Source organism: Colobus angolensis, unplaced genomic scaffold (genome assembly GCF_000951035.1).
Source record: "Colobus angolensis palliatus isolate OR3802 unplaced genomic scaffold, Cang.pa_1.0 Scaffold20, whole genome shotgun sequence".
NCBI classification, from domain to species: domain Eukaryota; kingdom Metazoa; phylum Chordata; class Mammalia; order Primates; family Cercopithecidae; genus Colobus; species Colobus angolensis.
This window is the reverse complement of record NW_012115155.1, coordinates 3660612-3677904: the sequence shown is the minus strand read 5'-3', so window position 1 is coordinate 3677904 and position 17293 is coordinate 3660612. Positions and strand designations below refer to the sequence as shown.

At 40.7% G+C, this 17293-nt stretch overlaps 1 protein-coding gene across 8 annotated transcripts in view; it reads left to right on the top strand.

The window, feature by feature from the left end:
* CLASP1 (cytoplasmic linker associated protein 1) overlaps positions 1 to 17293 on the top strand; it is a 313075-nt gene that overhangs the window by 162055 nt on the left and 133727 nt on the right. Inside the window, exon 1 of one of the 8 annotated variants that reach the window (XM_011941648.1) lies at positions 2026 to 2075. The exons of the other annotated variants lie outside the window; for them this stretch is intronic. Within the exon in view, the coding sequence (XP_011797038.1) occupies positions 2060 to 2075 (16 nt within the window). The 5' untranslated portion in view covers positions 2026 to 2059. Of the gene's footprint in view, positions 1 to 2025; positions 2076 to 17293 lie in introns of those variants that run through there. 8 annotated transcript variants of the gene reach the window in all.

Here is a 17293-nt window from a genome sequence, read left to right as displayed (position 1 = left end):
GCAAGCTCCGTCTTCTGGGTTCATGCCATTCTCCTGCCTCAGCCTCCCAAGTAGCTGGGACTACAGGCGCCTGCCACCACGCCCGGCTAATTTTTTTTTTTGTATTTTTGTAGAGACGGGGTTTCACCATGTTAGCCAGGGTGGTCTTGATCTCCTGACCTTGTGATCCACCTGCCTCGGCCTCCCAAAGTGCTGGGATCACAGGCGTGAGCCACCACGCCCGGCCTCTTTTCACTTTTAAGTATCTTTTGGTGTATGAAATTTTTAAATTTTGATGAAGTCCAATTTGTTTTTTTTTGTTTTGTTACTTGTGAACAACAGTGTCCTTTTGAGTAAGAAATAAACGTTCTGAATTTTAGCTAAGTTGGAAGAACCATATTTAATGGTGGTACTCCTAAGAAATAATAGGGTTTTATCCAGGGTTTGTATATCTTGACATGTTCAAAATTATGTTGTTCTCTGATGCTTAATATTTATATGAAACCCATGGACTTAATTTTTAAAAGTGTAATCAAATTGTGACTAAAACAGCAATGAAAAAGCAGCCGAGTAGCAATTTGAAATGGGCTTCCTGTCTGTAATAGAATACTTCATCTTTGTGTGATTCCTTCTTGTTGCTAGGTTACCCGAAGGCCTTTCGGCTTTGAATGCTGAGAATATGAGAGTTAAAAATATGTTGCTATATAGATGTTTCTTCTTTTTTTCATCTCTGTGTAATTAGCAAGCCCCTTGAAGCAAAAATTACAGTTTTTCTTTCCATGAGTTTCAAAAAGCAAATTATTTGTAAGTTTTTAAATCATGCAGATGTGCTTATGCTCATGGGAGAATTGGATTTTCAGAATGAAAGAGCCAGTAATTATGGACTACTCAGTGTCCTTTATCTGCAACCACTTAATGATCTTTAATTGGATTTGATTGAAGCGAGGCCCATGAACATTAATTTGGTTAAAAAATACACAAGCTTTTGAGTTTCTTGAGCAAAACTAACATGTTTATGAGGAAAGATACAAACTATCATTTTGGTTAAATCCATGATAATTCTATAATAAATTTGTAGCTAAAGTAAAAGACCCAATATTTGTTTGCTAATAAAACTATAAAGTAGGTAACAAGTAATCACAACATTGTTGACTCTTATACCTGAATGTACCGGGTATCATTTTGTTACCAAATGCATTCTACCTTATGGTTTTACACTTAAAAAACTCTAACTTGAAAAATATTACAGATATCAGTTCTACTTTGTTGGAAATGAGAAATACCTGTGCAAGTCTGAGACCATTGACAGATTGTGTTAGATAAGATCAGAATTATTGCCTAGTGTAGCTAGGACAAAGCATTCATTTAAAGGCAAATCAGTTGTCTTTTGTTTATTAAGAAGCCAAGCCATTATTATCCATGCTTATCCTTTAAAAGCAATGATTGTGAATAAGTGGATCAGGTGCCAATACTAGGTTCACACTCTCTCCCCGTGCTTGTTTATTAGACTATGCATATTACAAGGTTTGGGATAGTGGTTCAGTATCTTAGGAAAGTGTTTCCATAGTCACGAATACAAGGATAATGTGTTTGTTACAAGGCTGGCATATGTGTTGAGCTGTGCTAAGAAGCCCACCTAAAATAGCCTGGAAGAGACTGCTTCTGATGGCAGCATAAGTCACATAAGCTGCAGCGGACAGCTTATTTTATTTTCTATGTGGAAATAAGATTGCTTTTTGATACTTTTCTATTTAAGATTTGTGTTAGGAATATTCTTCTGTTTCTTGAGGGGGAAGAACCGATTAAAAAATTTTTAATACCACTTTTAAAGAAGACTCTCTTACATGAGTAGAGTTGGATTGAAGGCTCACACCTCCCCCCCAGCCCCCACCCCCCAACCCTTTTTAAAAAATCAGTGTTAGTCTAGGCTTTTATTTTGGAATAGGGTGGCAGTTGTCATTGGTGCCGCCGGATCACACTGAACAAGTGTGGGTGGAGAGTTTGCTGATGCTTAAGTTGCTGTGAGTAGGTATAGCTTTCAGAGCAGTGTTTTTATTTGGTACCAGGATTACTGACAATCATGACTACTGGTAAAGGTAGGCTGTTCTAATATATTCTGAAAAGTGTTTATAGTTATTGCTGCTTGGCTAGGAAATGCTTGAATATTTTTATAATTCCTTTGATAACTAAAAATCGTGGATGAAACATGGGAAAGATTGTTATGAATTTTGTTGGTATTAAGCCGGGAAAAATTGTGAAACCTACAGGGAAATAAACATCAATGTTAACCTTCTAAGGCTAGGACAGAGGAAGTAGGCACAGTAGGCTGAGGCTAGCTGTGTTTTTATCTTCTGTTTATTTCATGGGCTTTTAATTTTTCTCTGCTTTCCTATGTTCACAGTATGAGGGTTATGAACATAAATCTATTTGCAATTGCAGGGTATTTGTTAATAAAGCTAAGCGGTCTTGAAAAGAATCTACTGGCTAGAAATTTCTAAGTTTTCCCAGTAGCGTATAGAGGAAAAGCATAAATGATAGCAGTGCAAGGATGCTGCTTCTGTCCTAAGTCATTGTTTATTTTTTTCCCCTTTAAAAGATTTGCATTTTTAAAATGCAGAAATGTACAGGAAAACTACAAAAGAAGTGTTGTTCACAAAAAATCTTATTGATTAGCTCTTAGTCTTTCCACATAGCTTTTTCCCAGGTTTGGCCAATATCGAAGTGATTTTAGAAGATTCTGTGTAAACAGGGTTTGCATTCAAAGGTGTAGGGTGCAGTTGATGTGATGGGAACAACCTGTATCACTGCCTTGCTTTCCTAGGGGTGGTTTTGCTGGCAGGCTCTTAATGTGTTGTCTCCAAAGGGTATTTCCAGACTCTTCTACTGAAACAGGTATTGCACAGAGTAAAATTGCATACAGTAACAAGTGTTTGTCTCCTGCTGTGGGGAATTGGGCACCCATCCAGGACTTTTGCTCAGAGTTTATTTTGTAGTAGATTATTAAAGGTTTCTACAGCTATTTTCTTAAATTTGGTTAAGTTGGGCTGAAAGTACTAGAAGATGCTACATTTCTGCTCTTTTAAATCGAGAATTTAAAGTATATTTGCATTTTTTAATTGAGGATTTAAGGTATACAGTGATAATATTTTTATTTCATACCTAAGTATCGTATGCTATTTTCAGGTTAAACTGCTGCAGGAAATCAATACCTGGGCAGGAGAGTTAAATAATTCATGTTCTGAAGTAACCTCTCTCAGAGCCTTTCCTTTGAGGATTTGAAAGTGTGTCACTTATAAGTGGCATTTGTCTTAAGTTGTGATATTTTCATTTGTATTTAGCAACAGGTCAACATAATATGGGAGCCAACTTTTTCATGTTAAAATCCATGGAGATAGCCTCCTGAATCTGAGTTTAAAATAAAGACTGTTCTTTCACTTAATGTATTTTTTCAAATTGCCTGCCTCCTTAGTCACTGTCACCTGGAATTCAGGCTTAGATGCTTTGGTAACTTTTACCCTCAGTAACTGCAATCATGATAGGAAACAAGGATTAAAATACTGTTTCTTATGGAAGTGGCATATTTGAATCATATATTAATTCATGACCATTAAAAATCTGCAAAATATAATAGCAGTGGGTGTTCCAAGGTGTGTAGGGTACTTTAGTGTTTTCAGAACTCTTTCCTGCATTTTGTGTTTTATGAACCATCACAGCAGCCCCGTGAGGAGTAGGAAGGGCGGCTTTTAAACACAGATACCAAAGGTTTTGGGTTTTCTAGAATTGGGTGAGTTGCAGGACAGGGGAGAGCCCTGGTTTTTGCCATCTTAGACCTGAGTCTTTCTTCCAGAAGGCCATCTTGTCAGTCCAAGCGCTCTGGAATCCATCAGACAGGGTATGAGTGCCGCCACTGCACGGGCAGTATGTGACCTGGGACCGGCAGCATGGCTGTCCACCTTTATTTTCTCATGTGCAAATTGGGGATGATAGTCCCTATGCTAAGGAGCCAGTGGGGGCCTTGGGCCTGGCACATCAATCTTATCCTATTGATATAGGGACATATCCACTGTGGCAGCTCCAGATGATCTCCTAACAGGAGGTGTGAAGGTTGAACTGAGGTTTAAAATAATACAATTGATCTTTTTGTGTAGATAGGGAAAACTAAGAAAACAAGATGCAGAATCAAATATATCCTAAGATCTTGTAAAAAGAAACTGCCATTCAGTACGCAGATCTTGGTCACTAATACCACCAGGGCTCCTTGGGGAAATGGCTGAGTTTAGGGCTGGAGCAAGGTGAGCCAGTGTATCTCGCAGGGCCAGAAAGTAGGGAAGTGGTTGAAAAAAAATCAAAGAAAAAGCAAAACAAAACAACAGTATGGGTATCGCTGAGAGACACAGGAGTCAACTGAAAGTGCTTCCAATAGCCAAAGCTAGAACACTTGAAGCAACACAGTAAAGTAGTGTTGGGTTTTAACCCAAAGTATAAAATAAATGTTAATGATCCATACTAATGTAAATAAAATGACTGAAAAGTGTGTAAATGGAGACGAAGAGACGGACCTCTTGTGCAGAATTATTCCAAATCATTTATGCAAATATCCCACTCTAAAGGAGGGGAGCATAACTTGCTAGTCTGTCAGTGTGGTGGGTGTTCTTGATAGGATGTGATGAGAATGGCATTTGACCTCTGTGGTCTTCCTCCCAAAGCCCCATAAGCTCTGTGGAAACATGGCAGAAGCCTCAGACCAACCCAAAATGAAGGATATTCTAAAAACTCCCTAACCATGTCAAGGTCATTGGAAACGAAGTCTGAGAAACTGTCACAACCTAGAGGAACCTAGCAAGGCAGGATGACTAAATGTAATGTGGTGTCCTGAATGGGATCCTGGAGCAGAGAAAGGACGTTAGGGAAAAACTAAGGAATGCTGAATACGCTAGGGACAGCAGTTAAAGGTAACAGTTGGTCTGCATGTTGGGTTATGTGCTTTAAGAAAATCTTTTTCACTGTTTCGTGTCTTTAAAACATGTCATTAAAGAAACAAAACATACAAAGATTAAAGACATGGACACTAGTAAGGATACTATTTGGTGATACAGATTACCTGAGGGATGAAGAAGACCCAAATTAGGTCGGCCTCAGTGGGACTGGAGAGGAAATGGAAGTGAGAGGTGGTTGGAAGCAGCACTGACCACACCCAGTGCTTATTTAGGGCAGTGGGTGGGGAAAGACCTGATAGGAGATAGGAGGGGAAGAGTTAAGAGCAATTCCATATTTTGGCCTGGACAAATGATGGTAGGACCAACTGAAGTGGGGAACCTGGAGGGAGAGCAGGTTTTGAGGGTAAGATTATAGTTAGGTGATTATAGTTCTGGATACCTGGACATAGAATTTTGTTTGTACATGAGTTTGATTCAAATGGGTTTGTATCTTGGAGTAGAGTTGAGATTGCTATTAGAGGAGTAAGTATTATTGGAACATGGATATTTATGTTAAATTGTCATCTTATTTATCTTTGTCTTCGTATGTAGCAGTATGGTATTTGCCTCTCTAGCTAAACAGGGTTCTGGAGAATGAGATCGTTAAAGCAGAGATGGGTGATTTGAGGAATTATTATTATTTGCATAAATGGCAAGTAGCTCTTAGTGTAATTACTTTAAAGTATGAGAGAACATTCTGGTAGGAAACCTTTTCCAAATTTGGCTCTAAGTTTTTCCACCTGATTTACTTTTGTGCCTATGTAGTGATTGTCAAAAAGAATTGGGTCAGGATTGGTACAGTGTTAATTAAAATGACATTTCCAAAAGAGCGCAGGGTGTAGATCTGATACCTGTGGGATTTGGGTTCTGACATTTATAACTTTCAGGGCAAGTTGGAAGGTAAAATAAGTACTGTGATCAAAAGGAGAAATGAACATTTAATCAATGAAAGGATATATGGTGACTCTTACGTAATATGACACTCAGAGATTAAGGTGTTGAAATTGTAGTTGTTGACTTCTGGAAGTCTCAGTTTTCAGTCATCAGTATGCCAACTTTATTCACATCCCTTCGTGTTGCTTAAAACTTTCCCCTTTTCCATGAAATAGTAAAAATGTAAGTTAGAATATGTCTACTTGAGGCCTGCATTGTACCTTTTCAGTTCCTTTTTGAGGGATAAATGATGATTTCACTGCCCTACTATTCTCTAACCTATTACCAGGAAGAAGTTTGTGGTTGTCATTATTATTGTAATTATAGTCACCCATTCTCGTTCATTAATGCCTTTGTGCCTTTGCCATTCCTGCCTTGTCCCTTTCTTGCCCCAGGAAGCTCACACACATTGTTTTCACCTAGAATGCACTTCAGTGTGCTCACGCCTGCCTAGTTTTCAGGTCTTGGTGCAGAGGCTTCCTCAGAAATGCCTTGCCTGGACTTCTGTGGCCTCTAGGAATTGGCTTTCCTAAGGCTCCTTATGCTGGCTTATGATCGGCTTTGCGGAATAAAGGTGGGAACTGCAGTGTTCACCTGAATTACCAGCAGCCAACCAAGTGCCAGGCACAGGGTGGGCATTTACATCCTGGGCATACACAAAGGGTATGTGAGCTGGGTGTGGTGGCCCATGCTGGGATTGCAGGTGCCCGCCACCATGCCCTAATTTTTGTATTTTTTTTTAAGCAGGGATGGGGTTTTACCATGTTGGCCAGGCAGGTCTCAAACTCCTGACCTCAAGTGATCCACCTGTCTTGACCTCCCAAAGTGCTGAGATTACAGATGTGAGCCACCGTACCCAGCTCATGGGTCTTTAAAATACAAAATTTGAAGGAAAAAAACACACACACAATTGGAAGGCCCCCTTTTCTATCTTAAAACAATTTTTGGAGTCTTTAGTGTACTTGGATTTCTTTGTACAGAAATGAAAATGGTGTTTGAGCTTGGCTTACTATATTCAGTTATCTGCAGTTAGGCCAGGCTCTGATAACCTTTGTGCATATGCTGCTGGCTGTGAGGCTAGACCCACAGGGTAGGTGAACCCTTTCCAGAGAGAAAGAATACACTTTTTGTAGGACCTCTCTCCCTGTCAAAACAATGAGCCTTGCCCTGCTGCTTAGTCAAAGGCATTCTTTTGCTTCATTGTTCAAGGCAAATTGGAACCTTCCTTCTACCTTTCTCTGCCTCCTACTCTTAAATTCCATGTCCATGACAGAGATGCCTGAGTAATCCTGTCCCACGTAGATGAGGTTATGCCTTTGGTAAAAGGCCTGCAGCATAGTGTGATTTGGCCTTCTCTGAACCACCGTGTCCAAAATGTCTCTCACCAGCCTCTGCCTTTCCCTCACTTTGTTACGGAACACGGTTCTTTTCCTTCTTTGCCTTTATCACAGATTTGTCTTTACAAATGTTGCACCCCTTTATAGTGGAACGTCCCTTTGGGCAGTGAGCATGAATGTTTTTTTCATACCATATTCCCAGGAACTAGTGAAGTGCCTGAAATGTAGTAGATCCTCATCCTCAGTGAATAAGCAAAAGAGGGAGATAGTTATCCAAGTCAGGTGGCAACTAACCTGCTCCTCCTCCTATACATTATCTTGGCTGTTATTTCTTAAAGTAAATTAATGCTTTACTCATGAACTCAGAGCTTAAGAAAGAGAATCTGTTCTCCTCTTCCATTCTCCATTTGTTCCTTTCTTTTCCCCTTTTCTCCCACCTCTTCCCCACCATGTTCTCTTGTGTCCTTCCCTTGTTCCCCCCCACTGCTATCAAGAGGTCCATAGTCAGCTGGAAGAGAATCCTGGCCTCCATAGTCACAGCATATTTGTGAGCTGGATGGAAGGCCCGTGATGGCGCCCAAGACCCTGGCCCCGCACTGTTCGTGCTCAGAAGTTCCCTGCATGGTGGTGTTTGTGCTCAGCAAGGCTGACTTTTTGGCATGCAGGACAAAAGGGAGCATGGGATGTTGGTGCTTATAAATTGGGTGTGAAATTTCTCACACAGTGGTTGTCTTTGGCATAAATTGGGCAATGTGATTATTATGTGGGCGGTTGGCTTGGGAGCTGGGGAATATAGATGGAAGCTGAAGGTAGTGGTGAGCAGGCCTCAGTGGTGGGCTGAGATGATGGAGATGTGGTGTGTGGCACACCCACTTGACCTGTTTGGGCTAGAAAATAAGCATATGATCAAAGTGGGGGGACAGTTATCAAATAAGTACTTTCAGTAATAGAGCTATAATTTACAAAAATCTCTTTAAGGATATCCTATACCTTACATAGAATAATTGCACTTATCTGCACTTCCTCCTCCTAAAATATACTTGTTGAAACCTCTCATGATGTTGATTCCTCCTAAGCTTTGCTTTCTTCCTGTTTTTAGCCTACAGTTGTGTGGCCTGTATACCCGGCCATGCATCAGAATATCTGGACAATTCTCTAGACAAATGATAGCAGGGAAGCTGAGTGCCATTTACATTTAGGTTTGTAATAATATCCAAATGTAATTAAAAGAATTTTAGAAAGCTAACTACTTTGAAATTTTGAGACAAGTTATTTTTGGTTTATGTTAACTCTTTATAATTATGTAAATACAGCAATGAGAACTCTAGATAGCTGTTGTTTTAAGTGTATGTATGCTATAGTTATCCAAAGGTCTTATTAAAATCATTGAAAATCATCAACTAAAATATGACTTTAACTTTTCAAATTGTAGGACTGGAATTATTCAGATTTGAATGAACATTGCATCAAAAAAACAGACATATTAATATTGATTGGACAAAATAAACCCAAGTTCTTGTATGTATGTGTGTATATATATACCCTTAGAGACAAAAAGCAAAGGAAGGGAGCACAAAGAGACTGGTATTTAATATCCAGAGTACCAAAGAGCTCCCTGGGGGTGAATTAGGGAAGATGAGAATAAACTGTCCTTCCTGCTGGAATAGCTAGTCCCCGACACAAAACTCTCTGAGCACCTGAGCTGAGCCCACAGTATCATTTCCTGGAATGACACTCACACTGAAACATCCACAGGAACTCAGTTCTCCATAGAAATACCCACCATTCCTCAACATCCCCAAGAGCTCTTAGACTGAAGCCTGGCTTCATGTGTCGTGAAGGACCATCATTCCCAGACATAAGTGTATTAGTGCCTCAAACTCTGCCCGGGACCGGACAGACCCAGGGTAAGGCGAAAACAGACAGAGCCTTCCCCAAGAGAGCTGCTTCTGCTTCTCCCACTTGCCAGGTTCGCGGAGCTGGGACTGTCCTCTAGTACCCTCCATCAGTCACCTAACTCAGAGTCATCCAGCAAGAGAGGGAGGGGAGAGGGACTGAAATAAGTGGTCATCAATAGGAATCTTCCTCTTTTAGATACCAAAGCTCTTCTGGGCAGAAGAACTGACTTCATCCATCTGGGCATCCTGCTTTAGCTGCCCCTCTTCCCCCTCCCGCCCCACACAGGGCCTGGTAAAAAGTTGGTTTGTGAATCACCTCGCTATTGACTTTTGTACTCTCTGGTCATGAATTTCTAGCTGCTTTCAAGCTTGTCTCTGTGGAAACATGATGACTATATAAACATCTACAATAGCTCAGTAAAGCTCAGGATAGCATGAAAAGAATTAGCCATTGTAGTGAAGGAAAAAATTAGTTCTTACTTTAGGAATCTGAAGGTTTCTCCTAGCATTTATCTGAGAGAGACAGAGAGAGAGAGTGAATGAATATGTGTGTATGTGTGTGTGTATATATATGTATGTATGTATGTGTGTGTGTGTGTGTGTGTGTATTTTAGATACCAAAGCTCTCCTGGGCTTTGGTAGAAGAACTGACCTCCTCCATCTGGGCATCCTGCTTTAGCTGCCCCTCTTCCCCTCCCCACCCCGCACAGGGCCTGGTCTAAGAGCTCTTGGGGATGTTGAGGAATGGTGGGTATTTCTATGGAGAACTGAGTTCCTGTGGATGTTTCAGTGTGAGTGTCATTCCAGGAAATGATACTGTGGGCTCAGCTCAGGTGCTCAGAGAGTTTTGTGTCGGGGACTAGCTATTCTAGCAGGAAGGACAGTTTATTCCCATCTTCCCTAATTCACCCCCAGGGAGCTCTTTGGTACTCTGGATATTAAATACCAGTCTCTTTGTGCTCCCTTCCTTTGCTTTTTGTCTCTAAGGGTAAGTTTATAGTCTTTCTGACATATGTTTGGAGATACTCTTCTTCAAGACTGATCTTAAATACATCACTCTTGGCGTGTTGCTGTAAGTTCTTTTCTCTGAGGAAGGCTTAATATTAACAGGGTTAACTTAAACTGGGCCTCCAGTTTGGCCAAGAGATTCTAACTTCAGGAACCCTAACTCCTGGACATGACTTGGGAACTTTGCCTTTAATTCTCTGTTCCGTAGTGTCCAGGATGGACACACAGAGTAGTGGGGGCACCTGGGCCTGTCCAGGTGCAGAGGGAAGCGGGCTCATTTCTTCATTATCCCCTGTCGGGAATTCCTTGCCTCTGCTACATCTGTTCAGCAAGAGTCTTTGGAATGTGTTCTCTTTGGCTGTGTATTCACCGAGCCTGGTAGCCCAGGGTGTTCCTGAGTTAAGAAGATGTGCACACATTTAAAGCCTCTCACACTCTTAGTCAATGTTAAGTGGACCAAAGTAGTACGGATCACATCCGAGGGTTGGTTGGAAGGCACAGTGGATCCTTTCTAAATTTGTCTGGCCCTACTTTGGATTCGTGTGTCATAGTGTGTGTGCGCTGTTAGGAAAACCTCACACTGAATCCTACGTGCTGTTGATTGTATGTGTTCCCACGTTGGACTGTGCACTCCAGAGTGAGAACCGTGACTTCCCTTTCTACATCCCAGCTCCCAAAAAAGTACTGGGGACACAAGTGTGCTTACTAGAGAAATGCTAGAGAGATAAAGGAACAAGCACATGGTCACCCATTGGTATTCCGAGGTGGTATCCTCTCCAGTAGCCTCCCAGTAGTAGAGGCTAGGGTGCTCTGGGAGTCCAGTTTTATTACAGAAGTAACAAAGTGATTACTTTGAGACCAAATCACCTGTAAGGTGACCCTGTGCTCTGGACTCGAACTTTCAAGTTCCAGGACATGGAAGGTTTGGAGAGAGTTTAAAACATTGATGCCACTTGATGGAAGCATATTCCTAACTGAGCTTTTTTCTTTTGCTTACAAATGAGAAATTTCTTTCTTGTGACTCTGAGAAAATTGTCATTGAGACCTCTTAAGGACACTTGACAAGGGGGAAATGGGTGCTTTCCCTTTGGAATCAGTTCTAGAGAAGGTGGTTTTAACCATGCCTTCCTCCATTTCTCTATAATGTCCATACATTTCTTTCGGCTGCCTAACTTGAATTAGTTGTATGGCCTTTTAAGCACATTTTTAAAGAAAATTCTGTTCCTAATTCCTCACTTCTGTTGAAATATTTTTGAAGAGCTGATTTTTTTGCATGCAAAACATAGCACAAATAGTGAGGGTGTAAAATAGCTGCCATTTGTCCAGTACTTATGGTTTTCCTGCCTTTAATGCATTTTGTCTAATCTGCATGATCTCCCTTTGATATAGTACAGAGATGCTTTGGGTTGCCAGCAATACAGGCCTCATTGCAAGTGGTATAGGGAGAAGGAGAGTGACTTGGTTCGTGGAGCTAAGTCTGGGCGTTTGGGTCTTGCTGCCCTCCTTTGGACACGTGCCAGGCATTAGACCTCGGCTCTCACTGCCTCTCACTCTACTTTCTTTTGTTTTGCCTCTCTCTTAAGCAGGCACTGCCATTAGTTGGCTCCAACAGCTCTAGGCTTGTACCTGCATAGCTCTAAGTCCACAAGAAGGGAGGTTCTAGAATTAATTACTGTGATGGGTTGGGAGAGCCCTGATGCTGTGGCCAGGATCCACTGAGGCAAACAAAGGTGTTGTCACTTTGAGAGTGGGGGAGGTGGTTACCCAAGAACTGCCCTGGGCTGTCAGTAGAAGAAAGGGGTTGATACTGGGTGGGCAGCACATTTCATAGGTAGACAGGATCATCCTTTTTTCAGACAGGGAAACAGAAGCCTATCTCTTTTCATTTTCTTTTTCTACCTCACATGAGGTTGGTCTTGCTGAAAGTGCAGGCCTGTGACATTACAGCTCTGCCCCAGGACAGGCTCACTGCCCAGTGCAAGCTGTGGATTTCTCCCTTCACAGAATCAGCCCTGGGCTCCTCTGTTGTGAGTATGCCTGCATCTCTCTGGAGCCTGGTTATAAGTTATATAGCAGCAGCCAGGGCATTTTCGCCAAGACCCAAAGAGGAATTGTGCCTTGATCTGCACCTGCAGGAGGCACTCAGCAGCTCTTACCCAGTGTGAACTTTGAGCTCCTCTAGTGCCTTAAGGAGCAGGTATCTATGGAAGTTTGCTTTCTGCCCTCCTCACAGTTCATTTCCCTCTCCGGTTTCTGTTGGTGTTTTCCTTGTCTGTCTTTCCCAGCAGAAGGTTTTGTCCCTTTTTGACTCCCTTTGTAAAGGACTAGTAAAGCTGAAATGAATTTTTGAGTTGCCACCTGTCTGTGCTCCAGTTCTCTCTTCTCACGTTATCTGTATCAGTGGTGTCATTGTTGAGATCGTCTTAAAATGCCAGCCCAGCTTTTTGGCAGCAAGCTTTTGGGCGGAAGGAATGAAACGTGATCCCTAACTGGCAGCTTGATTGCATTCCAGGCTCACTTCTGTGGTAGAGGATGGATTACTGGTGCCGAAGGGCAGAAGTAGCACTCTGCTAGCACCCTCAGAGCTTCTAGTGTGCCATTTCCACTTTTGTGTTGTCAAAAATGCCAACGTTTCCAGCCAAGTTGGAAATTTTTATATTCCCTGTGTTCTGACAAAAGCCTTCTTTAATTTTGTAAACAGGGAGAGGAATTTTTGTTTCAGAATATGGATATTGAAGGATTTTTTTGTACAGAGTGGTAGAACCGGCCCTGTTTAACGCTGGTCCATATTGACTGGATTGGGGGTGATACGTGAACCCCACTTCCCATACTTTGATGGAGAAAGGGAGGTAGAAACTTGGAAGAAAAAGTCTTTATCCAGCCATTCAATTCATACAGTGTGTTTTGCACTTTTATACTTTTCTATTTATCCAACTTTGGTTAAAATTAAGAGGGAACAGACGGGCAAGGAATATAGTTTGGATAATGAGCAAAAATTCCTCCAATATATGAACATGGAATATCTTTCTATTTATTGGTTTGTCTTTAGTTGATCTTAACAGTGTTTTGTAGTTCCCTTTTGTTAAAGTTGTTAGGTGTTTTTATTGGCGCTATTGTTAATTGTTTTCTTAATTTGATGTATAGAATATACAATGGATTTTTTAATATTGGTTTTATATCCTACAACCTCGCTGAACTTGTTTATTGGTTCTGATTTTTTGCGTGCATTCTTTAGTGTTTTCTACATACCAAATCAAGTCATTTGTAAATGGAAATAGTGTTAGTTCTTCCAATTCAGTTTACATGCTTTTTTCTTTTCTTTTCTTTTCTTTTTCTGGTCGGATTTCCCTGGCTAGAACATCTACCACAATGTTGAATAGAAGTAGTGAGAGTAAACATCTTCTCTCGTTCTTGATCTTGGGGGAAAGCATCTGGTCTTTGACCATGTTGTTGATGGTGTGTGTGTGTGTGTGTTTTTGTTTGTTTCTTTCTTTTTTGAGATGGAGTCTGGCTCCATTGCCCAGGCTAGAGTGCAGTAGTGCAATCTCAGCTCACTGCAACTTCCACCTCCCGGGTTCAAGCGATCGTCCTGCCTCAGACTCCTGACTAGCTGGGATTGCAGGAGTGCACTGCCACACTGGGCTAATTTTTGTATTTTTAGTAGAGATGGGGTTTCACCATGTTGGTCAGGCTGGTCTGGAACTCCTGACCTCAGGCAATCCGCCTGCCTTGTCCTCCCAAAGTGCTGAGATTACAGGTGTGAGCCACCGCGCCTGGCCTGGAGGTGGTCTTTATTAGGTTGAGGGAGTTCTCTTCTAATCCCTGCTTGTAGTGTTTTTAGCATGAAAGCATTTTACTGTGTTTAGAGAATATGTTGTTTTTTGCCTTTTATTATATTAATATAACAACTATGATATATATTGAACAAACATTATATTCCTGGGATAAGTCGCACTTGGCCATAATGTTAACTCTTTTGATATGTTACTGAATTTGGTTTGCTAGTATTTTTTTTTGAGGATTTTTAATGTTTACATTCATAAGAGATACTGAAGATACTGTACTTGAGAAATTATCTTAAACAAATAATTTTAAGCAAGCAAACATCTGCAGTAGGAATTAAACAACACAACGTGCAGAACACACTTAGCACAGTGCCCAGCACCTACTAAGCATCAGCTTATGGGAATTGCTTTTTTTTGGCAGATGGTCGTTTAATGTCATGACTCAGAGCAAAGGATGTTGAGTTGAACAGGCCTGGGTTTGAATCCTGGCTTCCTCCACCTCCTTGTTAGCTGTGTAGCTTTGGGCATATTGTGTCTGGATGCCCTAAGTTTTTTTATTTTTAAGACCGAAGTGACAATAGTCCTCTCAGGGTTGTCAGGAGGATTTAATGTGACTATGCACAACCAAACCTAGGACCTGGTACACAGTTAAGTGCTATGATTCTATTAGTTGTTACTTTTCTTGTTACTTTTAAACATACTGACTGCAGTGGTTTTATGAGGGTGAAAAATTGAAAACAATTTGACTATCGATAAACAGATGATTGATTAAATATAGTAAATGCACACAGTGTCACAGTAAGAAGTCTTTAAAATTGACTAGATTAATACTGATCTAGAAAAATATTGGTGGTGTGCAAAAAAGCAGTTTTTATACGTGTGTATAGAATTCATGTTTATGAATGCATTCAAGTCTAGAAATGCATATATATCAAATTGTTAGTTTAATTTGGGGAGCTTATGATTGCTTATAGTGGAACTGTGACTTAATTTAAAAATAGGTGTATGTTTTATTGGGAAAGAAGGATATACATTTCTTTCTAGCAGGAAAATTTGGAAGCTTAAAAAGTATTTGAGGTTTTAATTGTGTTTGTTGATTTGTCCTCAGTTATTTTCGTAACCTTGTTTGAATTTATTATCTAATTAAGCCATATGCATGTTAAGAAAAGTAATAAAAGCTTCTAAAAAAGATATATGAGAAAAGATTTTCATCCATTCACAAATTTTGCCTTTCTTCATGTGGACTACCAGAATTAAAATTTTTTGACTGTCTACTGGTTGTTGGCCCAGACTCTGTTCTAGATGTTGTAAATACCAAGAAGAATACAAAGTGGTCCCTATCCCAGGGACAGAGAGACCAAACAGATCTGCAGCCAGCTGATTTCAGGGGGCCATGGAGTAAATGGTACATGCATGGTCAGAGCCGGGCAGGATCTCAGGCTAGCAGTAGACCTGTGTTTTCAAGAATGCATAGGGGTGTGTCTGGCAGACAGGACAAGAATTGCAGATAGTAGGAACAGCCTTTGCAAAAGGCTTGGAGCTCTGCAAATTCAAGAAGAAAGAAATTTTGGGATATTTATGGAAAGCAGCCAGCCTTTGGGCTCATTATCCTGTCTCTGTGCAGCTTCCTCTTGAGGGAGCTAATTATAGTCTAGTTAGTAGGCTGCCACATTTCTTACTCCCTTGGAGAAGAATCTCAATTAGCAGGGAGTGGGTGAATCTGAAAGCCTGTCAGGGTAGCAGCTTCTTCAAAGTGACCCTGCTGCAGTGAAGCAGAGAGATAGTTGTCTTTTCTTTAGAAAATGAGGTGTTTTCTCCCCGTTGGGCTTCTGTCCATCAAAGCCTGCCTCAGGAGAAGAGAAGGAAAAGCTTTGTAGTTAGGTTCTGGCTTTCCTGGCAGATAGGCAATGAGCAGATATTTCTTAGTTCCTGTGATGTTTTGTTGGTCCTCATAGATGAGTGTTTAAATTTTCCAAGCGAACAGTATGGCCCAAAGCTTCTAATTCCAAGTTCCAGACCTCAGACTTGAATTCATGTTTGTCTTTAGACCGATAGCACCCTGGGGTGATTCAGGGTTGGGTGAAAATTATAATATCACTCTGTAGAAATTTCATGAGTCATTTTTAAGTGGTTTATCCTGATGCTATAAAAGGTGGAATGGAGCTCAGGTGATTTTTAAAGAATCAAAGGAGGTGATGCTTGCTGGGAGCTGAAGGTTCCCATCTGCTTATTTCAGATTTCTACCTGAGACTATCAGATGAAAGAAGTGGCCCTCCCATGGCCATCTTTGCAGTGGTGGCTGAAGATACAATTAATTATTTATTCGGGCTTAAAGAGAACTTCCCCTTAAGATGATTTTATGTGTAACATAAGCTCTTGTATTATGTGAAAATGTTAAAATTGATGTAATGGCACAAGCCTGCAGTTAAAAATACTCATTTTCACACGTCTCTGCCTTAGTTAAAGCTCTAGAAAAAGAGGTTAGATACTACCAGATGTCTGCTTAGCAGAAAAGCCTAAAGAAAATGGGAATCCAAATGGCTAGTAGAGTTCAGTATGGGTTAATTTAGCCAAGAAATACTGAACGTTAGAACCTGGATGTGAGACTCTTCATCTTCTGCTGTAACCATGGTCTAGTTGCAGATATAGCTTATTTGTCCAGTTAAAGAATGGCTCATTCTATATAGTAGAATTTCCTAGTTAACTGAAACTGGGTACCTTTCTGATGATCCAGCCTCCTTTTAAATTTAATCTTAATTTCTGGTGTCCAAAAAGCTAGGAAACATAGGCTAAACTTATTTTTAAACAGTGTGTTAGTTAAGTTTTCAAGTAATTGGCTCAGTTGGTTTTTATCCTCCAAAAGCCTTTGCAGGTATTTCAGTTCAAAGCATTGTGTCCAGCTCTTAATCTAGAAAATAAATATACTTTTGTCCTATGTTTTCCCGAATTTCCAGTCGAGATGGGAAATGTGAATTACTGTCTTCACTAGCACACAGATCATTGAAAAATTGAATCTTAAGTTGTTGTGCGGGGTCATTGTGCTGTTATTGTACAGATATGATTTGACCCCTGTACTGTCAACCGTATTCTAAGCATTTTGGGTTTAGGGGTTTTTGTGTGCATGTGTTTGCTTTTTGTAGTTTCTATTAGGCTATTAGGCCTTCAGCTCACTTACTAACATTACTTTGCATGTCCTCCTTCTCACTATCCCTGTAGTTAGTTGCTTCTAATCTGCTTAGGGAATCAGCTAAGTAAGCTTGTTAAATTTGTTTCCAAAGGGTAAGTAAAAAGACAGGTAGCACTCCTAAAGTTCAGTTTAAAAAGTCCTACATTGGCTGCTCGGTATGCCCTTTCCTCCTTCCCTTCTTTTTTTTTTT